The 24,249-nt window shown below is 56.9% G+C and overlaps 1 protein-coding gene across 1 annotated transcript; it reads right to left on the reverse strand.

Annotated features, from left to right (window-relative positions):
* Positions 1-281: 281 nt before the first annotated feature.
* PPP5C (protein phosphatase 5 catalytic subunit) lies at positions 282-22,985 on the reverse strand. Its single transcript, XM_070401880.1, has 13 exons — positions 22,801-22,985; positions 16,199-16,440; positions 8,883-9,030; positions 8,073-8,194; positions 4,995-5,060; positions 4,577-4,675; positions 3,684-3,789; positions 2,816-2,958; positions 2,572-2,659; positions 2,080-2,120; positions 1,818-1,996; positions 934-1,015; positions 282-762 (listed from the first exon to the last, which is right to left on the reverse strand). Exons 1-13 carry the CDS (start codon positions 22,919-22,921, stop codon positions 700-702), a joined length of 1,500 nt encoding a protein of 499 aa, XP_070257981.1. The 5' UTR covers positions 22,922-22,985; the 3' UTR covers positions 282-699.
* Between the last annotated feature and the right edge of the window lie 1,264 nt (positions 22,986-24,249).

Raw genomic sequence — 24,249 nt, forward strand, 5'->3', positions numbered from 1 at the left:
TCCTCCAGCTTGCGCTGACCCAGCCTTGCTGGCCCTCCCTTCACGTCGTCTCCCTGTGTGCACAATGTTTCTGACGGGGGTTCTCCATCCCTGGCAGCGCATCTCTCCCTCAAGAGCCCATGTCAGGTGGACACAAGGGCTGGTCAGCCCCGAGCCCTGCTGGACAGCTCCAGGGAAATGAGAGAGGAGCTGGACTCTTGCGGCTCCCCCGCCCCTCCTCCCCGCTATGAAGTGGTCACCCTAATCCTAGCAGCTCTGGTGGCTCTACCATCGAGACAAGATGACTTACAATAATGACTTTATTTTAACATATTTAATTACAGACATAAAATAGCTGGGGAAGGGGGTGAGCCCCAGCCTAGCCCCTCTGTGGGGCTGCCAGGAGGGGGTGCAGGCGAGGCCTCCCTGATGACCCTTCTTCAAGGGTCTTCCTATGGCGGGGCCCTATTGCTTTAGCAGGGGAGGGGCCATGCAAACGAGGGGGGCGGGGAAGCCTTGGGCCCCGCCCCTCGCCACAGCTGGCCTCCCTCCCAAATGCCCGGGACAGCGCCCCAACCCAGCCTCTCTCCACCTCCTCCTCCTTTGTCCAGGGAGCAGACTCTGGCAGGCCCCCCACCCCCTCTGCAAACCTAAAGGGGAATAAATACAAACTTTACAAAGTAAAAGGGTCCAATGGTGCCCGGGGCGGCCGCTGCGGCCTCACATCATCCCCAGCTGCAGCAGCGTGCTGGCGTAGGCCATGGGCTTGACGTCGGGATGAGGCTGCGGACCAGACACACGGGGACAGACACAGACACAGATGGGCAGCTTTAGGGCTGTCTCTGAGCACCAGAGGCGGCACCCACCGGTCCCCCCAGTTGTTATGCCGTCTCCCCACTCCCAGGCCTCTCAGCCACTTCCTGCCCAGGCAGAGCGGGGCCAGGGGTGACTCACCACTGCTGTGAACTGGTGGAACTGGGGCCGCAGGTCGGAGCCCCGGAGGTGGATGTAGGAGGCTTTGTTCCCCATCTGGTCACTGTGGGGACAGGGGCAGAGTGGCCAGTCAGGGGCTGGGCGGGGCTGAGGGACAGAGAAGGACCGGGCCGGGCAGCAAGGAAAGAGAGGGGACGAGAGGAGGGGCGACAGAGAAAACCCGAGTGGCTGAAAGGCAGAAAGGACAAGAGAAAGAAAGGGAGATGGAGGGACAGTCATGGCGGACACTGAGACAGATGTTGTCAAGGTCAGAGGACAGAGACAGGTGTGGGAAAGAGAGGAATCCAGGCAGAGGAGGGGGCTCAAGGGAGGAGGGGGAAGGGGAATGAGGGTGAGACATGAGGGGGGGAGGGTCGTAGGGAGACAGGATGGGGGGGGGCAGGGCAGCTGCAGCCCCAGGGAAGCAGGACTCTTGCCAATCCCTAGCTTCTAACCTGACCAGGCCTGGCTCAGCCCCAGCAGACACAGGGGACAGAGGGACAGGGTGGCGGCCCCGAGACCGGAATCAGCCTGGTCCTTAACACAGGCAACTCGACAGAACAGGGGGCCTGGTTTTCAACCACAAAATGGCAACATGGGGGTATCCATGGGTGGAAGAGATGCCTGGGGTTTGCTTTAAAACCACCCGTGGTGGGGGTGGGGGTGGGGGTGGGGGTGGGGTGGGGTGGGGTGGTGAGCACTGGAGAGGGGCCGGAGTTGGTACTGTGGAAACTGGGTGACGGGTATGTGGGCATTCATTATACTATTGTATCTACTCTATGTGTTTAGAATCTTCTATCATAAAAAGTAAAAACCAAGGGGGCTGGGGAGAGAGGCCCGGATGCGTGGGGGTGATGAGGACGCACCAGTAGTTGGGGGCAGAGAACACGGTGACGCAGCGGCCGCCGTGCGCCACCTCGTAGCCCTCGGCCTTGACCTCGTGGCTGCGGATGATGTAGTCCAGGTGGTTCTCCTCCAGGAAGGCCTTGGTGACATCGGGCCCGAACTGGCAGCTCACGCCCCGCTTACTGACCGAGCGCCCGTTCTGGGGACACAGGGAGCTTAGGTGCCGGCCCACCCCCAAGCCCCTACCCACACCCACCGTCCAAGGCCCCTGGGAAAACTGACCTGTGGCTGTGGGTCTGACCAGAGAAGGTCACACATGGGACCTGGAGGGGAGGCAGAAGGGAACGTCAGGGACTGGCCTGCCTGCCTGGGGTGGGTGCTCTCAGACCACCTTCCAGCCCACCCCACGGCACAGCCCGCGCCCTCCGTAACACTTCCTGTGTGTGTGTGTGTGTGTGTGTGTATGTGTGTGTAGCAAGCGCGCATGTGAGTCCTCAGCTGTCTGTCCCAGTCACTTGAACGGAAGTCCCACTACATCACCCCAGAGGCCAGGAGCCGACTCATGAATAAATCAGTGCCATACGTGTGCCCCGGGCCCAGGACACGAACGCTCCCTCGTCATGCACTGACCAGCGCCGTGGGTAAGGAAGCTGAGGCTGTTTTGCTGTCCTCGCCAAGGGCAGGGCCCTGGTCACAGCAGCTCCAACCTGAGCCCAGGCCCGGACACCCCGAGGCCCCGGGAGGGAAGGGGCTGTCACTCGGCCGCCCAGTTACCTGAATCTGGGGGCTGCCGATTCCGTTCGATTTTCCTGATATCGTCCAGGGTGACGCCGTCCTCACTGAACAAGCCCCCGTGCATGATCTAGGGTTTAGGGTGGGGACAGCTGTGTGAGGGGAGGCACCAGACATATTCCAACCCCCCATCCCTTCGACTTCTTCGCCAGCACATCTGCCCACGTGTGGCCCTATGGGAGGCGGGCAGGGAAGAGGCCGGTGGGGGGCCGGCTGCCGGGCTCACCAGCACTTTGCCGTTGATGCACTGGGCCAGGGGGAGCCACTCAAACACCTCACTGAAGAGCTCGTACATCTGTGCTGTGTACTTGGCCTTCACCTCGCCCTCGAAGCCATAGATCTGGTTCATGTTGTCCGTTTCGTGGTTGCCTGGCCAACAGGAGGACGAAGAGAAACCTCAGCCTCTGCCACCCGCCCAGGAGCCTCAGACTCAGGCCAGGGGCCCAGGGAGGCCTGTGTGGCGGCTCCAAGCCAATGACGTTTCCGCACCAGCTCCTTGGCCCCTCAGACCCTGATGAGGTGTAGACACTGTTCTCAGCCTCTTTTCCGGAGGGGCGCACGGGCTGAGCACACGTGGGCATGTGGTTACAAAGCCTGGGCTGTAGTCACGGCCACGGGAGTGGCTGATGTCTTTCCAGTCCCACAGCCACGTCCAGAGCCGACCTCCTGTCTCCGGGCTCACACCCTGCTCTTCCCTGTCAGTGGCAGCCACAGGCCTCTAGGGGCTCCAGCCGAAACCACTGCTCCCCAACCCCCCGGGGCCAGCGCCACATCTTGCTCCCACCCTTGGTCTGTTCACCACACAGAGGCCCAAGGGACCCTGGTAACACCCAAGTCAGCCCCGAGCCTCCTCTGCTCCAAGCCCTCCCGTGACCCAGCTCCTCCTCAAGGCCCACAGGGCTCCAGTGTGTAAGGCCACGCGCAGGGCACACCTGCCCGACCTGACAGGGCAGCCCTCCCTGAACACACAACACACACGCAGCTGCAACTGGTCTCCCTGCTTCACGTGGCGACACTGGAGGCTCCCAGAGGAGAAAGCCAGTGCCCCGCCGGCGCCCCACACTGATCCCAGCTCCTGCTGCCTCCCCACTCACCTCGAAGCAGGTGGAAGTGATCTGGGTACAGGAGCTTAAAGCCAAAAAGGGTGAGGATCACTTCTACGGAGAAAGAGCCTCGGTCCACAAAGTCGCCATTAAATATCTGCCCTGCTAAGGAAAACAAGGCGGGGGAGGCCTCCTCCCCTAGTCTCTCCACACCCACGGCTCCTGTCAGCACCTCCCTAGGAACAAGGAGGTCAGCGGGGCCTGGGGATCTGGCTTTTGTCTCTCTCCTCGCTGTCTGGCCTCTCTGAGCCTCAGTAGGATGTACTGAGGTCCCCAACCTCACCTGTTTCTCAGGGAACCTGATGGTGGAGGGGCAGACACTAGGTGTTCAGCCTGCTCAGCTCTCCCCCAAACACAGGTCCAAGCCCCAGGGGAAATGGGACACGGACCCTCCCACCCAGCACTGCTCAGGCCTGGTGGGCCTAACGGCCATTTATCCAGCAATTAGCATCAATAACACATGAATACTGGGACAGCACTGACTGGGCCCCTTAGCACTTCACGTGTACTAACTCCTTGACTCCTCAGTAACCCCACGAAGCAGCCCTGTTATCATCCCCATTTTGCAATGAGGAAGCTGAGGCACCGGCAGGTGAAGTTAACGGCTACGGTCCCACAGCTGCCAAGTAGCAAAGCCAAGAGGGCACCCGGTGTGGGCAGTGCCATACGCTGTATCGGACCTTGTAGCTGCCCCATTTCAAGATAAAGAGAAGGTGGGGCCCAGCGAGGTTGCGCCACCTGCCCTGTCACACAGCAGGCGGGCCTGGCCTGGCTGTGTCCACCCACATCCCGGGGCCCAGTAAGCGCTCAGGCTGCTTCTCTGCTGGGGCTCCTCTCCCACATCCAGGCTGGGGGAGCGGGGTTTGCTCTTCTGAGAAGGATACATAGGGGTTGGTGTCTGAGGGTAAACCGTTGAGTTCAAATATGTTGAGGAGGTCATAGAACTGGCCATGGGTGTCCCCGCACACTGTAATCTTCTCTGTCTGGAAGAAAAGAGGCCACCGGAGAGGGAGGGGCCCAGAGAGAGATGTGGGGAGGGGGCAGAGGGGAGGGGAGAGGCAAGAGGTCATGGCAGACCGAGAAGAACCATGCAAAGACACAGGCAGAGGACACAGACATGGAGAGGGTGGGACAGAGACCGAGAGGCCAGGAGAAGAGGGACATCCAGGGAGACAGACACGGGGTGGAAGGAGAGGGAAGGCAGACCAAGCCAGGTGGGCCTGTGAGTTTCTGAGCTCCGTGGCCCCTCCCCGGCCAGGGAGCCCCACCTGGCCCACCCACACACCGCCCCACAGCGCGCACCTCTTTAAGCGTGGTCTCCACGAGCGTGCTCAGCTTGGAAAGGACCTCTTTGACCTGTACCAGGATCTGGAAGGCAGGGCAGGCTGTGAATGGGACTGGCGGAGGGCCCGCCTGCCCCCTGGCCCCAAGAGGGCCTGGATGGACTAGATTCAACCTGCTGGGCTGAGGGGGAGGGAGAGGTGGGCAGTGGGGAGGAACGGGTAGGGGGAGGCCCAAATAACTGGGTGCTTGCTGGGGCCAGAGGTGTCCCCCAAACTGTGACCCAAGTGACCTCTATGGCATTTCAATATCAAAGTTATTTCACATGAAAATTGAGAGTCTTGGTTTCTCTTAAAATGATCAACATCATGAAACACATGGATGAGCCCTAGCTGGTTTGGCTCAGTGGATAGAGCATTGGCCTGCGGACTGAAGGGTCCCGGGTTTGATTCCAGTCAAGGGCACATGACAGGGTTGTGGGCTTGATCCCCAGTAGGGGGCGCGCAGGAGGCAGCCGATCAAATGATTCTCTCTCATCATTGATGTTTCTGTCTCTCCCCTCTCCCTTCCTCTCTGAAATCAATAAAAATATATTTAAAAGAAAAGAAAAAAGAAGTGAAACACGTGGATGAATCCAGATGTGGAACATTTTATAAAACAACTGGCCTGGACACATCTACTGTCAGTGTCACTTAAGAGCCTCCCTGAAAAGGCAGGTCATATACAATAGTCAGTCTTTCAATGGATTCTGGATTTAAAAAAAGTAGCTAAAAAGGATGTCTGGGGGACACTGGGAACATTTAAATATTTGTCTAGAAATGCAGGTTACACTAATTTCTAGTAACGGAGATGACCTGACAGGTCACGTATATTTGACCCTGTCTCCAGGCTTTACTGATGGTCTGTGGACTGTCTGCAGTAGTCAGGGGCATCGTGTCGATGCTCAGTTTCTAAGGTGGGACAACCAAGCTGGTCACGCAGGAGGAGGTCCTGTTTCTGGGAGATACAGCTTATGACGCAATGTATCCTCAAATGGTCCAGAAAAACCAAAACCAAAAAGTTAACAGTTGGTGAATATATGTGAAGGGTACATGGGTGTTACCTGTACTGTTCTTTTGACTTCTCTGTAGGATGGACAATGTTCAAAATAAAAAGTTGTGGAAAAATTTAAGCATTAAAAGTACGTGTCCAGCCCTAGCCAGTTTAGCTCAGTGGATAGAGCATCAGCCTGCAGACTGAAAGGTCCCAGGTTCAATTCTGGTCAAGGGCACATGCATGGGTTGCGGGCTCGATCCCCAGTAGGGGGCGTGCAGGAGGCAGCCGATCAATGATCCTCTCTTATCATTGATGTTTCTTTCTCTTCCTCTCCCTTCCTCTCTGAAATCAATTAAAATATACATTTTTTTAAAAAGTAGATGTCCACTCTGGTCAGAACATATCCTATAGAATAAAAGCCCAGCGACCAAACGGTGGAACGACCAGAATGACCAGTCGCTGTGCTGTGCACTGACCACTAGGGGCAGACACTCAACACAGGAGCTGCCCACTGGTGGTCAGTGCGCTACCCCAGTGGGACTGCCGCTCGCTAACCGGGATGAGCCACTGCTCCCGCTGCGAACCTCTGGCTGAGGAGCAGGAACCTGGGTTGCAATCATTGCCTCCTCGCCCCAGGCTCCTCCTCCTCACTCCCTGCCGCCTCCTTTGGACGCCCACAGGCCACCCAGCGCCACTGCTGGGCTCGCAGAGCTGACCCGGGAGGCTGGGAGGCGGGTTCATGGCCGCCAAGGGATTAAAGCCTACTCCACCACCTCTCAGTGCTATTGTCCCTGGGCCCGGCCCCGACCGGGTCCCCTGGAGAGGCCAGCGCTTCAGCTCCACGGAAGATGCCAGACCAGGGAGCAGCCGCTCAGAGGGCAGGTCCACAGCCGCTCGGCTGACCAGGATGAGCGGCGATCCCTGCAGGCCACGCCCCCCACAGGTGCACAAATCCCATGCACCGGGCCTCTCGTAAAATTATAAAAGATCGTCACTCTCACCCTAATGATGAAAACAAGCCAAATCCCAACAAAATTAAACAAAAAACAACACACACACACACACACACAAAAACATCCAAGAGCTGAGGATGCAAAGAAACCTAAATCAATCCAGTTGTGGACAGTGCCAGGCCCTTCCTTGGGGGAGAAGACATGACCGCTTTCATCCTGGTCTCCTCCAGGAGGGCAAGTCCGCCACGGCTGGGGGAGGGAGCAGAAGTCCATGCCCGGCGTGGGCTGGTGTGACAGCTGAGAGCCCCAAGGAGCCCCAGCCCCACAACACCTCTGCCCTCACCCACCAACCCCCTCACTGGCTGTCACAGGAGGTGAGGCGCAGGGCAGCATGGTGGGGACAGACTTCCTGAGGCACAAAAGTGGGGGGCGGGACTGGAAACAGAGGACTCCCCAGCCACCCAAATCTCTGGCAGTGCGCCTGGAAACCAGCACTCTCAGAGAGCCAAAGCTGGAGACTTTACAACAGGAAGACACTGCTCGCTGGCATCCCAAGCCCTGCTGAAGGGAGACCCTGCTTCCCCTCTGAAACATTTAAAGCCAGTGGTGAACTTAGTCCAACCACAGCTGCCTGACTGCAGGTGAGACGGACAGCCCTCACACCAGCTGCCTGGCAGAAGGAAGTCCTGCCATTTTCTGCTGAGAAGTTTGATCTCAGTCTCTTCTACACAGAATGTCTGGCACACAATAAAAACTGGCAGGTGAAGAACAGGCGGCAGAAGCAGAGATGACCCAGATGGTGGAATTACCAGACAGAGACTTTAAAATAACTCTGATAAACGTGTTAAAGGGTCTAGTGGAAAAGGGAGACAACACGCATGAACATTTGGGGCAGAGAGATGGGAACTATTAAAAAAGAACTGAATGGAAATGCTAAAAATAAAAAAAATAACAGTATCAGAAATAGAGAATTCGCAATGCCCAGCATACCCCCAGCTCAGCAAGTGTTCAGCTACTGTGGCCACCCTTCTCTTTGTGGCTGTTTCAGCAGCCAGCACTGTGATGCCACCCTGGGGGCGCAGCCTTATGCCGCACCTCACAGATGCGTTACCTGGTAGGCGCATTTCCGGTGCAATTTCTTCTGGTCCTTGTACCACTGCATGAGCTCCTTCATGAAGGTGATTGTCACCTTGCCATCCTCAAGCTTGGGCCCGCTGTACTCATCCTCGATAGCTAATGTGTGAGCAAAGGAATGAGTCAGGGGCCACAGCCACTGTGAGGGTGGGAGGGGGGCTGGCTCCCAGGCCTGGGGCAGACAGAGCTCTGGACACTCAGGTTAAGATGTGAAGGAGAGAGAGGATTCCACTCCCCAGCAGGTCCCCTCACGGCCTGCTCCTCCCATTTGGGTCAGCTCAGAGGCCCTCTCCCTGACCTCCCTGCCTGCAGTACCTCTCTCTCTCCGCTGCCTATTTGATTTTGTAGCACTTAACACTATTAATTCGTTTGTTGACTAGTTAATCATCTCTGTCCCCACTAGAACATCAGCTCCATAAGGGCAGTGTCTAGAACAGTGTCTGGCACACAGTAGGTGCTCAGCAATGATCTGTGGCATGAATGAGTGAATTATCTGAGTGCCTAGAAGACCTAGAGACAGATCCGACACAGGAGGCCGGTGAGGGGTGGGCAGGAGGAGGAGGTGCTCAGCCACACCTCCCAAACTGGGGACTCAAAGCCCAAATCCGGACTCTGGACTCCCCAGGAAGGCAGGTGGGGAAGCAACAGACAGCAGCCTGGGGGCAGGGGCCGGAGGCCGCCCCTGAGCCCCACCTCCCCACCCCACAGTGTGCACAGGGAATGGAGAGGCCATGCAAGGATGCGGAATGTTCTGGACTGGGTGTGGCTGAACCTGGGCCTGACTCACTCATGCTCTCGATGTCCAGCGAGTCCACAACGGAGCGCTTGTGCTCGTCACCCGCGATGGCCCGCTCGAAGGCCTTCTGCTTCACGATCTTGTTGCACTCCTGGTATTTCATTTTGGCATCTTTGTCGTGGGGCTTCACCTTTACCACCTGGGCAGGCAGGGGGTAGAGGAGGGAAGGAAATAAGGGAGAGGGAGGAACGGAGGGAAGAAGGATGGGGAAGGAAGGGAGAGGGAGGGAGTGAGGGAGGAGGCATCAAGGCTCAGACCAAGGAGGGGGCAGACAGCAGTCAGGAGCTGGGGACGCCACAGCTGCCCACAGTCTGCCCGGCCATGAATGATGAAGCCAGACCACCCAGGCTGCCATGCACTAGTGGGGCAGCCCTGGACACCTCACCTCCAGGCCTAGGTTTCTGCACCCCCAAACTAGACCACACGGGCTGCTGTGAGGGGTAAACACAGTAACCCACACGGGTGATGTTAATAAATCTTAGCTCCATCATTAAAATAAAACTGCCCCATCCGAGGAGCACGTGTTCAGCTTCTGGTTCCTCGTCAGAACCAGAGTAGCCGAGGCCCACTTTACTGCTATTGTCACCGTCAATACCAAGAGGGTGAGGTTGAGAGGAAAGGATGTGCTGGGTCTAAGTCACGATTAATGGCCCAGACCCACCCGAAGGGCCAATGGTCACGGGTGACCCAGATTCCCTGAACCTCAGGTCCTTCATCTATAAAATGAAGGACATAACAGGCTCCACCTGCCAAGGCTACAGTAGGTTCTCGGGTTACGTCCGAGATCCGTTCCTACGGCCGACGTAACGCGATTTTCGCCGTAAGTAGGAACCCACCTACATAAGCACCCACGTCACTCACACAGAGACATACACAGCAGTAATGAAGTGAAACAGTAAAAAAAATTTAAAAGATAACAATTCCTGACCTTTGCTTGTGGTAAATAAATAATAAAAAACATAAAGCACCAGACAGAGACTTTTATGTACATATGTCGAAATGACGGAACTTTTAAATGGGAGATGGCGACATAACCACGAAACGACGTACGTCGAGTCCTATGTAACCTGAGGACTGTCTGTATTGGGCATGAGTAGGGACACATGCACGGCCAGCACTGAGTGGTATCTGTTCCCTGGGCTGCTGGGAGATGCAGGCAAATGAGTTCCCTCAGTTTCCTCTTCTGAAGGGAGGGGCCACAGACCCAGGCTACCTGGGTTCAAATCCCAGCTCCACCAATCAATCATCAGCGGAGCAACCTTGGCCAGCCAGTGTGCCTCTCTGTGGCTCAGTTTCCTCTCTGAGATGGGAGTGGTAGGAGTCCCTGCCTCCGAGGGCTGCTGTGAAGACTGAATGAATGAACACTGTGCAGTGTGTGCAGCTGCGCCAGGCCAGGGTCAACCCTGTGTAAACGGCTGCTCCTTATGGCCCCTTTCCCAGGCTGCTGTGCCGATTACACCAGCTCATATGTAAAAAGAGCCCATCCCTCCTTTCTCTGCACAGAGGGCTGGATTCTGATCCCTGCTCTGCCACTCGCTTGCTGTGCGACCCTGGGCAAGTGACTCCGCGCCCCCCCCCCCTCCCCCAAGCCCCTCTGAGCCTCAGGTAGTTATCTGTGTTACTGTCATTGTTATTAGTGGCCCCACAACGCCTGTGCGGGGTGAGGAGGAGCAGAGAGGGGTGGTGATGCCCCCTAGAAGGCCTGGCAGAGTGAGTCAGAAGCCTGTGCCCGAGGGTCAGTGCGGCTCGTCCGCACTGGGAATGGCTGTGCAGACCAGGCGAGTGGCAGAACGCTGGCTGCGGCTGGCGATGGCTTCCTCCCTGTCTGGACAGGCTCAGGCTAGGGCACCCTGCCAGGCAGCTCCACCTGGGGCATGGGTGCGGTGCAAGGCTCGGGAGGGAGGCAGAACCAGACATCCCCTGGAGTCCTTCCCGGGACGGAGAGGTTGAGTCCACACCCCGGGATAAAGTCCACACCACCACCTGGCCTGGCTCATGAGAACCCCTTTGTTTGCCCAGCACTGCCCGGCCAGGCCGACCTCCAAGTCCCCACATGCACCATCTCCTCTCACCCCAGGTCCTGTACAGGCCGCCCCGGCCCGGAACTCCTCATCCCCTCCCACCTCTAAGCCCTTTCCAGCTCCTCCTCCTCCAGGTCTCCCCTTCCCGTCACTCAGGCTGGGTCAGGCACCCCTCTGGGCTCCCACCAGCCCCTGGACTCCTGGCCAGCATGAGCACTGCTGGACAGGGGACATCCCCCCCGCGTGGTGGCCCGTGAGGCGGGGCTGAGGCTGTGTCCCAGCAGTGAATGAATGCCCCGAGTGAGCAGATGAACCACTCAGCTTACCCCCTGGCCAGTCTCCAGTTCTCAGTGAGCTCACAGTCTGGGGTGGAGGATGGGGACAAACCCTGACAGTGGAAGAGGAGCAGGAGCAGTAACAGAAGCAGAAGCAAAAACACGGCTAATTTCCTGACACGTTTTATGTGCCTGACACTGTTGTAAGCAATTAACTTGCTCATCTGCTCAAAGTAGCTCTATGTGGTGTTATCACAATCCCATTTGATGGATGAGGAAACTGAGGCCCAGAGAGGTGTCACCGACCCAGGAAGCCAGGATTCTGTTCCCTTCCTGTGTAGGCTCCTGACTTCTACCACACACGCTGAGACATGTTCCCTCCCCTGACCAATGCCACACGTCCCCACAGCACCCTGTATGCCCTCCATGGAGCAGTGTGGGGTCGTGGCCATGAGCGCCCTCTGGGATCAGGCCTTCAAGGGCAAGCAGCCCCACCTCAGGCCTCCCTCAGCTTCTAGAAAGTGGGGAGGGTGCTGGCAGTCCCGTGGAGGGTGGTGTGAGAATTCAACATCAGGCCCATCACAGGGCCTAGCAGTGAGCCAGGGCTAGTGCCAGGGACTGCAGCTGCTGCTATTACTCGCTACCTGGCGGGGAAGGGAGGGGGCTGCCAGGCATCTGGGGAAGGCCAGTGCTTTAGACCAGAGGGACGGGGCGGGCTCTTCGGGAGTCGAGGCCGGTTGGGCCAGAACTTAAGGCTGCGTTTTTCTTTAAAATGTGGTACGTGGATCGTCTCAATGCCAGGCTCCTGACTGTGATGTTTATGTAGTGATGTCACTGGGGAACCTGGGAGAAGGGATCTCTCTATTATTTCCTATAACACTCGCAAAATAAAAAGACGTTTTCGGAAAGTGGTATTGCAGCTGGGACTGCTTACAGGCAATTATGCTGGAATCGATGAAATGACAGCACAGCTCGGCAATCCCTAGAAGCCAGGGGCTGCTGTGTTTGGGAACTGGGAGGTTTCTGGGTTTTACGAAGTTGACACAGTGCTCACGCAGTTCTTTGACACCCCAGCAGGTCTGAGTGGCACCTGGTCACCACACACACTCCCAAACCTCTAGGCTCACCACGTGGGAGCAATCAAGACCATCAACGGCCTCTCATTAGTTCAGGTCAGATTTTGCCACCAAATGAGTTGCCCAAATTTACTGGAAAAACTGGTTTTCAGAATGGCCTGGGTTTGGAACTGAGGGTGAGAGACTCTAGACCAGCAGCAGGAGCCAGGCCCCAAGGCAAGTGCTCCTGACCTCAGGGGACCTACATGACAACACATGATGGACATTGTGAATATCTATAATGACACGATGATAAACAGCCCAGAGAGGTACCGCCCCGCCCTACCCCCCCCCCCCCCCCCCCCCCCCGAGCCAGAGGGAAGCCAGGTTTCTTGGGCAGACACTGCACGGGACAGTCTTAAGTGTGACACTTGGGTTTTCAGCCCATAGGTTGAGACCCTCTAGTGAATTAATTCAGCCAATACGCCTCTTATAATAATAGAGAAGAGAAGAGAAGACCATCAAGTACACTGCCTGAGCTGAGGGCAAGCACTGCGCCAGGAAACTGGTGCCCACGGCGAACAGCCAGTGGTCAGGAGCCTGACTCTGGTACCAGACTATCACCTCCTGGCTGGGGGGCCTCGGGGGAGTGACTTCTCTCCGGGCCTCAGCTTCCTCACCTGTCAATCAGGACAACAGGCCCCAATGCACAGGGTTGCTAAGATCACTCGAGTTGTAGGGTATTAAGGTCCCAACCGTGGTGAGCACTGTACTGGGTTTCGGCTCTGACTAGTCCTGTTACTGCCACGTGTCCACACCTTAGGAACAGGCCTGTGTGGGCTTGCAAGGCAGACACACGTTTCCCTGGCCGCGCAGACTATGCTGTAAGAACCCAAATGCAAACCATATTACAAACCCAACCCAACAAATCCCAGAAAGGGGCGAGGAGGGAGTGCAGAAGGAGTCCCCCAGATCCAGCATGGGCCCACGTGACCCCCCGAGCTCCACCGCAAACAGGGAAGAACCCAGGAAGAGGACCCAATAAAGGGGCAGGGGATCCTGAAGCAAGGGTCCCTGCGGAAGGATGAACTTGGAGATGAGGGAGGCTGGTGTTTGGGGGATTCATCATGGACCCATGGAGAGGGGAGCTGATATCTGAGACGTGGCCTTAGAATGGAGACACCACCAGCTCCCAGGCCCCTAACGCAGCGCTTCCAATGGGCCTCAGGCTTCCCCCAACACCCCCAGGAGAAAACGCACCCAGTGCTAAGTGGGGGCAGGTCCCACTCTAACGTACTGATCTCCGTTAATCCTCACAAGGTCACGGAGGCAGCCCCTACTCTTCTCCCCATTTCACAGATGAGGACAGAGGCTGGAGACGAACCCTCAGAGCTGCACAGCTCAGAGCTGGGCCTCCTGGCCAGGGGGCTGGTGCCTCCAGCTGCACCAGTGGCCTGTAGACTCTGACTCCCAGTAAGAAATATGTATTTTATGTCACACCTAACACACATCTAAATTCACATAAATGAAAATTTTTTTCACAGAACCATATATACACAACGTTCTCCAAATATTGACCTTTTTTCTTCTTCACTGTATTTGATGAAAGTGGTCTCAAACCATTACACTGACTTCACAGCCTCTAACAGTTACAAGCACAGACTCCAGGTTCAAGTCCCAGCTCTGCCACTTCTCGGCTGGGTGACCCTGGAGGAGGGGCTCCCCCTCTCTAGACCCGTTTCCTTCCTGTAAAATATACTAAACTCATGCAGGCAGAGAGCTCACAACAGTGAGCACACAGATGAGGAAACCGAGGTTCCAAAGGAAAGGCCCTCCACCTGAGGGCCCAGGCTGCCGAGGCAGAACCTTGGGCTTGTTTGTTCAACCAAGGTCACGTCTTGGCTCCACCTCCAAGGAGGCCCAGATCTGAGGGGGGCCCTGGGCACACCCTCCATGAGAGTCACACGTCCTAAGACAGCTCCAGAGGATAGGAGGTAGAGACTGGAGGCGGAGCAGCCCCAGGGCCTGGCCCCTCTGCCTGCACCCAGAGGCTGAAGAAACATGTCAGCATGGAGAAGGGTGACCAGCCTGCAGGCATGAGGGTGGCTGGCCAAGGGTGGGCCAGACCCAGGCCCAGGCCAGCAAGGATCTCAGGCTCACGTGGGGACTCTCCAATGCGGCAGGCAGAGCCCCCACAATAAAGGCAAGTTGATTTGAAAAAGACTGTGACCCCCCCCAACCCCACCCCACGACATCCACAAGGCCGGGGATGAAGTTCAGATGTGGTACCCACAGGATGGCTGGTCCGAACCACCTCAGTCTCACGGAGAATGCAAGGCTAGGGCCCAATCTGGGCCAGAGCCACGGGAAGAACCCCTGCTCCTCACCCCAGGAAAAGCCTCTTTCCTGCAGCCCTGGGAGTGGGGAAGACCTGTGGTCAGATCTCACTTTCAAATGTCCCCTCCAGGCCCAGCTCCCGCTCTACGACTCCCCACCCTGACCCGGAGCCCTAGAAAAGCCCTGCCCCCATCCAACCCCCACTGTCCTTCTGGGTTACTCATTAGTGACCCTCCAGCCCCAATGACCTTTACTCACACCACTTCAGAGCCCCACAGCCACTCCTCTTGTCACCATGCCCGATGAGGGAGGACACCAGGGACGGGGAGAGGACTGACTGAGGAATGGCTTGGGCGCCCAAGCTAACAGGGACTCTGTTCTGTTGTTCCTTCCCTCATCCTCGGGGTGTCACCCAGCATCCTCCTCCATTGTGTCCCCGTCTCTAAATTACCCGCTCCCTGCACACCTCTGCCCCCACCCTGACACAGGTGTCCTCTGGCCCGAGGCTTGGTTCAGCTTTCACTGGCCTGAAATCCACCCTCCCCCCGAGGCCAGCGGCCAGCAGCCAGGCCGGGCAGTCCGACCAGGATCCCTCCAACTGCAGCCTGTGCCTCTCAGCCCCCCTGGCCGCCCTCCCCACACAGTAGAAGCTGCTCAATGTGTGCAGGAGTGAAATGGAAGGAGGGGCGTGTGCACTGAGGGCAGAGGAAGAATTCACTCCACAAATACTGACTGAGCCACTGCAGGGCGCACCATCCCAATGAACAGAACAAATGAACCCGACTCTCAGGAAGCTAACTCTCCGAGGCAGGGGAGACAGGGGCTGGCAGGCCGGGCTGCCTGGGTTCAAATCCCAGCGCTGCGATCCTTCCACCGGCTGCATGTTGGAGGGCAGGTGCCTTACCCCTCTGGGCCTCCGTCTCCTCTGTACAACGGGGTAACCACAGTTCCCACCCCACAGAGCCACAATTCATTCAGCCAAGTGATGTGAAGGCTGCAGAAGGTGCCTGGCATGAAGGCATGTGCTCTGTGGGTCCTTCCGACTATCATTATTCCTATTATCAGAGCAATTACAGCGGGAATGGCAGGTGACCGAGGGTGTCCCGTCCCTCATCCAATGCATCCCCCACTTGCTCTTCCTCTAGAGCACATGACCCCACTCCAGTTCCTCTCAGCTGCATGGATTCTGCTTACATGCTCGCCTCTGAAACATCAGCTCCTCTGAAGAAAGGCTGTGGCTCTCATTCAACAGAGAGAACAACAATAATCCTAACAGCACACGGTCACAGCACACTGACCGAGTTCAAACACCCGAAAAGCAGAAACTCGTTTACTCTTCATGGCAGCCCATAGGGGTAGGCCCCACTGCTCTCCCGTCTCACCGATGTGGAGAAGAAGGCACAGAGGGCCAGGCAGAGCCGGATATGAACCCAGGCAGTCGCTCCGGGACAAGGGGCCTCACGCCCTTGCTGGATGAGTAGATGCTGAGTAACTCGTGAACGGCCTTCTCCCACCTCCCCCTCCAGGCATGCACAGAGCACACCTTCCCCTGCCCCTCCATCGGCCCTCAGCATCCACCTGGATCAGGCAGCTGGCCTACTCCCAGAGGCCTGGCTCACCGTCTCGTAGTCGCGCAGGGCGGCTCGGAACTTGCCCAGGGCCATGTTGCTGGCAGCCCGGCGGTAGTAGCCCTTAATGTACTTCTTGTCCATCTCGATGGCCCGCGTGGCGTCAGCCAGTGCGTAGCCATAGCACTCGGTGCGCAGGTAGGCCAGGCTGCGGTTGCCATAGTAGATGGCATTGCTGGGGCTCAGCTCGATGGCCTGGCTGTAGAACTTGATGGCGTTCTCGTAGTCCTTGGCTGTGGAGACAGAGGAGGAGGAGGAGGCATGAAGCAGGGCCGCTGCCCCCGCAAGAGGAGGTCCTAGGCTGGGTACGGGCCCAGTCTCCCATTTACAGATGGGGAAACTGAGGTCCAGAGCTGAGCTCAGCAACATCTCTTCCGCCTGCCCCTTCCCTGTCCCAACTGACTGTCGCACACTAACACAGGCCTCGTCTCCTCATGACCAAATCTCCAGGACCCAAGGTCATTTCCACACACCCGTCCACCCAACCATGAGTCCTCCAGGCCCCAGGCCAGTGCCCCTTCTTCCAGGACCTCAGGAGGGTCTCACTGAATCCTCCCCATGGCCCAGAGAGGTCATGCTACTGAGATATAAACCAGCAAACGCGAATATGCCCTGAGCCCCTCGATTGCCCAGCCCTCAAAGCAAGGACACAAGCCCAAAGAGGGGGCCTAGGACACGAAGTGGGGAAGGAAAAGGAAGCTACGTGGTCCTCAATAAGAAGGGGACATATCAGCCAAGACCCAAGGAAGTGACAAACCATACTGAAGAAGCGCATTCCCGACAAAAGGAACAGCAGGTACAAAGGCCCTCGGTGGTGGGGTGGGGGAGTGAGAGGCTGGAGTGGCTGGGCAGAGTGAGCTGGGTAGGGTGCAGATGAGGGCATGGAGGCTGGCAGGACAGATCCCCAAGGCCACGGCCACAGCCGGATCTGGACATCGATGTTCTGGGTATGGACCAACAGGATGTGGCCTGGCCAAGGGTGAAAGATCAATTTTATTTAAAATGAGCTATGGTTGCCCTGACTGGTTTGGCTCAGTGGATAGAACGTTGGCCTGTGGACTGAAGGGTCCCAGGTTCTATTCCGGTCAAGGGCATGTACCTGGGTTGAGGGCACATCCCCAGTAGGAGATGTGCAGGAGGCAGCTGATCGATGTTTCTCTATCATCGATGTTTCTCTCTATCCCTCTCCCTTCCCCTCTGTAAAAAAATCAATAAAATATATTTTAAAAAATAAGTAAACAAAATAAAATAAAATGAGCCATGGCTGTGCCCTGCACTCTACATCTCGACCGTGGAATCCTCACATCTCCATGGCATAAGCACCATCTGGTGCTCGCTTTACAGATGAGTCACTAGGTCTTTTTCAAGGTCAAGCACCCAGTCTATATTAGCAAAGCCAGGCTCAAACCCCTCCCATGAGGCCATTCGCCAGGCAGAAGGCCAAGGCTTGTCAGAACTGGAGGACCATGATGTACTATGGGCCACATAGGGCTCTTGGTACATGAGTCCCTTCACTGAACCCTCCTAACAACCCCGAGGACAACTACATTAGCCCCATTTTCCAGATGAGGGGACTGAGGCTCATTGAGGCAAAGCCCATATTGAGGTCACACCACAAGTGGCAGGCAGGGATTCTGAGCCGGGCCAAGACCCAAATGGCCTCACTCTCACCCTCCACACCTGGAAACCTCTGGGGGAGCCTGGCACAGGGGCAGGAACAGATACGGGGCAGGTGGCCTAGGCCCATCCCTGGCTCTGGCTCTTACTAGCTGGGTATCCTTGCACACCTTGAGAGAGCCCTCTTAACACCTGGCTTGAAATGGAAATTCCTGCCCTAACTCCCACTTTACTTTTCTCCCGAGTCATCTGATAAACCATTAGATTTTTGTCTGTTTGTTTGCTTATCATCCATCTCTCCAATTTCAAGTTAAGCCCCATGAAGGCAAGGGCCTTGTTTGTCTTACTTCTTTTTGAGTCCTTGCCCTGTCTAAGGATACAGCACCCCTCAGTCCTGCCCTCCCTGGGCTCATAGTCCAGTGGGGACTTGGGGTGGGGACAATACACAGATCCATCCCCATAATGTGATAATCGAGTGCTGAGGGCTGGGAAGCCAGACGGGATGTCAAGCTGAGACCTGTAGGGTGAGAATGAGTGAGTCAGGGAAAGAAATAGAATGGAATAGGGCTCCCAACTCCATTAATTGTTCTAGAAGGGAGGGAGGGAGACAGACAAACTAACCCAATAACCAACACTAGAGAAAGAAGAAAGCAGGTCCTAGGGAGCTGGCCAGGAACAATATAACAATGACTCCTTTTGCAGGCGAACACCTGGCAATCTTTTAATGATGTCCCCTCCTTCAGGAAGCCCGCCTTGATACCCCTCCAGGCTTACCTATCCCAGCCCTGCGCACTCCACTCTGGATTGTCACTGTTAAGTGATGAATGTGTCCCCCCCAGAGCTGTGAGCCCTGGTGGGCAGGCCCAGGACTTCCCAGAAACAAGCAAGGGCAGAACCGACCCTCCCTGGAACGCCAGTGCCTTCCAAGACTCCTTCCGGCTCCCTGGCGGGGTTCCAGAGGCTGACTGGCCAGCTCTCTTGTCGGGTGAGGTGTTACCTGAAGACCGTCTGGCATGGGGCAGAAAGCCTGGGGTCTGAGACTCTGGCATCCAGCTCTGCGGGTCCCAACCATGAGACCTTGGGCATAGAGCCTCTCCTCTCTGAGCCTCAGTGGATGATCTGAAATGTGGAGTCACAAACAACCCTGCCTCGGGGGGTGGTTGGCTAAATGAACTCATGTATGAAATGTGCTACAGCAGATACTTGTAAAAGAAGCAAATGAATGACTAAGCAAAGGGAAGGAGAATGGAGCAGAGGAAATGGGAGGGGCCCCTACCCCACACATCTGCCCAAAGACACCACCATAGCCCGGGCCTGCTCTGTGTTGAATCTGAGTGCATTCCATCATCCAACAGTCCCCCGTGTAGAGATGAGGAGACGGAGGCACAGGGAGGAAGAGGAAGAAATAAGATTTGGGGGCTGATGAGGCCCAGGGAGAAGGGAAGGGGGCTGAACACCATCAGGGACAGGGCTCTGCCAGGGCCTCCGGAATGGCCTGAGCTCACAGAGGAGCCAGCCTTGCCGGGGAAAGGTGGGCGTGGGCGGGGAGTCCCTGGGGTCCCTCTTCACCCTGCAGGGGCGAGGGCGGTCAGGGTGAAACCTGCGGGAGCCCAGCACGTGGCGAGGGAGGGCGACATCCGGGCTCTGCTGCTCACACGCGCTCCACCTTGGCACGTGGTTTCACTTCTGAGCCTCAGCTTCCTCTATAAGACAAGCCAGGCTGCTCCCACCTGCCACCGGTGCTCCAGGTAGGACTGAACACAGCGGTGTACCTGGCCACCACAGGCGCTCAATTAGAGGAGCTGTAATTATTCTTTTTATTGTCATTCCAGAGGCCAGGGCTCTGTGCCTGCTGCTGCCTGCCATGCAGGAGGGGCGTTCTCCACGCCAGCTCACCCCCAGGACCTCTGGCTGCCAGCCCAGCCCAGGGCTCCTGACAACCTAGGTCCCAGGTCCTGAGGGGCAAGGGGCGCCTCCCAATTGCTTCCTACTTTCCAGAATTCTTACTCTGCCTCAGCATCAACCCCCAGACTTGCTGCTCCTCCCAAGCCCCATGTCAGGGATAACACCACCTTCCACGTCACCCCCAGCGGCAGACGGGGCTTTGTCCCGGACACCTCCTGACCCCTCAGCCCAGGGGTCCTCAAACTTTTTAAACAGGGGGCCAGTTCACTGACCCTCAGACCTTTGGAGGGCCGGACTATAGTTAAAAAAAAAAAACTATGAACAAATTCCTATGCACACTGCACATATCTTATTTTGAAGTAAAAAAACAAAACGGGAACAAACACAATATTTGTATTTGCATGTGGGCCGCGGGCCGTAGTTTGAGGACCCCTGCCTCAGCCCCCTCAGCCAGGCAGCCACCATGCTCCGTCAAATCAGCCTCCTGAACACCTCTCCAACCTGTTCATTTCCATCCCTTCGGACCCACCCAACCCGGCCTGGCCTTCATCCTCTCCTGCCCAGGGCCCCGCCCCGGCCTCCAGCCCTGCCCCTCCAGAGGGGATTTTTAAAGCACAAACCTGACCTTGTCCCTTCCCTGCTCAGAAGGAGCCACAGCTCCCCAGAGCCCTGGGCAGAAAGCTCAGGCTCCTCCCTGCAGCCTCACCAACACGAACTCCTCCTGCCTCTCACACTTCCGATCCCAGTGCCAGGCCTCTGCCATCTGCTCTCTGCCTGGAGTTCCCTCTTCCCTCTCTCCAGGCAGCCCCTCTGAAACATTTCTTGAGTTAGTTTCCCTCTCTCCAGCCTGGTCAGCAGCTCTACCACCTCTCACCTGTCCCCAGTTCTCGTCTCCTTTCTGGTCTCCAGTCTGACCCTTGTGTCCAAGCTTCACACGGCCGCTGGGGGATCTTTTCCAAATACTGATCAGACCATGTTGCTCCTCTCTTAAAACCTTCCATGGCTCCCTACCACTCCAGGATGCCATCCATTCTCCCGGATCCGGATCCGGACTTCAGGGCTCCCCTCCCCATCTCTCACCAGTCCCACCTGCTCCCTCAGCCCATCACACTTTCCCACTCTTTGAATCTGTCTGTGCTCCCACTGAAGGCCAATTCTCCCCGAGGGCTCTAATTCATTCCACTCCCCACCCCCTTCCCCAGGGCTTTGTTGCTGCAAGTCTCCCCTCTCTCCTATAGGATCAAGTCTCCCCTCTCTCCTATAGGATCAGTTCTCCCCTCTCTCCTATAGGATCAGTTCTCCCCTCTCTCCTATAGGATCAATTCTCCCCTCTCTCCTATAGGATCAGTTCTCCCCTCTCTCCTATAGGATCAAGTCACCCCTCTCTCCTACAGGATCAATTCTCCCCTCTCTCCTATAGGATCTATTCTCCCTCACAAGCACCAGACCCTATTCTCCTCCATCCTTCAAAAAAGCAGGTCCCTCCCCCATTTCTCCACTCCCCTTCAGAACCAAAATACTCAAACACTGTCAACATTTGCTGTCTCCACTTCCACACCTCCCGTTCCATCTCCAGTGCCCTCCTAGCTGGCCCACCACCCCCATCATTCCCCAGAGCCTGCTCTTGTCAAGGCTACCATCAACACTCTTGGAGCCAAACCCAATGGTCGAATCCAACGGTCGATGCTCTGTGCTCACCTGGGCAGCATCTGACCCAGGGCACAGCCCCCTCCCTCTAGAAGCACCCTCTTCTCCCATCTTTCCTGACACTTTCCCCGATTTCCTTTCTACTCCGCTGACCACCCCTCCTCTGCCTCTTCCTCTTCGGTTCCAAACGTGAGAATTCCTCCAGGTTCCGTCTGCGGCCCCTTCTCTTCCGGGATGACCTCACCCCTCCCCAGCGGGTTCTATTCCATCCGCAGGCTGACCCTCTCCTTAGAACCCCGCGCCGGCCTATCCGTCTACTCAAAGGCTCCTCTTGGGCGGCTGAGTAAAAGCCAAACTAGTCCTTGCAATGACCTAGGAAGAAACCCTACACGATCCGGCCCCTGTCCTAACCTCGCTTGTATCCGTCTCCCCACTCACGTGCTCAAGTCCCAGGCCCACCAGTCAGTCTCCTTTCATTTCCTACCCCAGGTCTTTGCACACAAGGCTCCGCCCGCCAGGAGCACCCATCCCCAATTCTGCTCAACTTAAATGCCTTCTCAGCAAGGCCTTCCCTGACTTCCAGCCCCTCAACCCTCATCATCATCTTCACACTGTTCCCCCCCCAAGCACTCATCACAACTTCTAAGTATTTGATCAGTGTGTGCAGTTACTCATTGTTTGATTCTCCTGCTAAATTACAAGCGGTATAGGGGCATCTATCTCATTGGTTGCTACCTCCCCAGAATCTAGCACAGTCCTTGGCACATAGCAGGTGTTCAAGGAACATGTTGAATGAATGAATGAATGAATGGGTGCCTCTTTCTCAAGGTCCTGTCATACATACTATTCTTGGGGTTCTCCCACCTCTACTCCCAGGGCCTCCCCATACCTCCTACTTCCTTGCCCTCCATTCTAGTGATGGATTGCTCACTCCCACGATTCCCCGCTCCACTGAGACTGTCCCCCTCAAGCCCCCACTTGGCGCCACCCACCCCAGGTCTCCCCACTGGGTAGCGCCATCACTAACCCCCCCCCCCCCCACGTCCAAACTTGACAGCGTCCTCTTCAGGTGTCCCCACAAACTAGCAGCTCTCGGGGGGGGGTCTCACGTCTGGTGGGACCCACACTCCCCTCCCCCCTCCCGCCCCACACTTGGTAGCGCCCTCCTCAGTCTCCATAGTTAGCAGCATCCGCTCCGTCCGCCACTTTTAGGTACCACCTTTCCTCTCAGAAGCCCCCGCTGTCGCCCCCGGGCAGCGCCATCCTGGGCCTCCCCGGGCCTCCCCACGCCCGGTCACTTGGTAGTGCCGGGCCCGGGCGCAGGCTGCCGCTCCGCGTTGCCATGGTTCCGCGCGGGGCCCGCGCCCCTCGACCTGGGCAGCTCTCCACCCCCCCCTCCTTCGCCACCTCCAGAGCGGGCGCACCTTTGAAGTAGTCGTTGGCCTGCGTCTTGAGCTCCTCTGCCCGCTTCAGTGCGCCATCAGCCGGGGGTTCGTCTTGGGGGGGCTCAGGACACTCAGCCCGCTCGCCCTCCGCCATCGCCATGCCGCAAAGCGACCCCCACCCTGGCAACAGCCACCAGCGGCACCCGGCCGAATCGTCGCGAAGGAGTGCCGGATTCCAGCGGCCGCTGCTGCACAAGTGTCGTAAAGCGCGGGCCCCGAAGGCTCCCGTCACGCGCCTGCGCAGGTCTCTTCCGCCGGGGAGCGCGCGGAGGACAAGGTGACCACGGGGCCCTCAGACGGCGCCCTTCCTAGAATAAGCCAATGGGGAAGGTGAAAAGGGGCGCGCGGGGGGAAAAGGCCCGGCGTGGCCCCTGCTCCCAAAGCGGCCGCGTTCCGAGACCGAAGGTTCTGGGGGCGGGAAGCGGGATTTGTCCGCTGTCTTCCGGGGTTGGTGGGTCAGGCCGCGGTGCCTGCGGCTCAGGCGGGGCTGCGCCAAGCCCAACGCGGAACCGGAGCTGGGAGTCTAGCCCTACAGTCAGTTACCTCGATGACCTTGAACACATAGTCCTCTCCTCTCTGGGGCCAGCTGCTACCCGTCTCTGGAACATGGGTGGTTTCCCAAACTAGAGTCAAGTTCCAACCTTGAGGGTCAGGGTTTCTAAGTTATTAACCAAAGGCCCCCTGGGTCCCCTAATCCTGAGCAAGGCACCGTCTCCCTTCTTTCTCACTCCCCCCCCCCCCCCAACACACACACACACACACTCCCTCCCTTCCATAGCTCCTGCCTTTAGGAGGAAATTTAAGGACTTTCTGATTACCTAAGAGACCCTGTAGAGCAACCTGTAGGTCACGACCCCTTTGGGGTCGAACGACCCTTTCACAGGGGTCGCCTAAGACCATTGGAAAACACATATATAATTACATATTTTTGTGATTAATCACTATGCTTTAATTATGTCCAGTTTGTAACAATGAAAATACATCCTGCATATCAAGATATTTACATGACGATTCATAACAGTAGCAAAATTGCAGTGATGAAGTAGCAATGAAAATAATTTTATGGTTGGAGGTCCCCACAACACGAGGAACTGTATTAAAGGGTCGCAGCATTAGGAAGGTTGAGAACCGCTGCTGTAGAGTCTAGCTTCGTGCACCATGTCCAGACGCCACCCTCACGCACTGTACACACTTCCAGACCATCCTTTCCGTCCTCAACACTTACTGGTGCCTACCTGTAGCGTGAAATCCCGTAGGGCGCTGCCCTGGCTGCCTCCCAGAAGCTCAAGCCATCCCACCCCCAAATCTAATTGTGGCTGGCAGACTCCCCACCCCCAATCAGCCAAAGTTCACCCCAGGAGATACTAGCATCGTCTCCTTTTTACAAATGAGGACACTGAGATTTGCAGAGGTCAATGCACTTGCCCA

Source organism: Myotis yumanensis, unplaced genomic scaffold (genome assembly GCF_028538775.1).
Source record: "Myotis yumanensis isolate MYYU_CA2020_CCGP unplaced genomic scaffold, mMyoYum1.0.hap1 SCAF_23, whole genome shotgun sequence".
NCBI lineage: Eukaryota > Metazoa > Chordata > Mammalia > Chiroptera > Vespertilionidae > Myotis > Myotis yumanensis.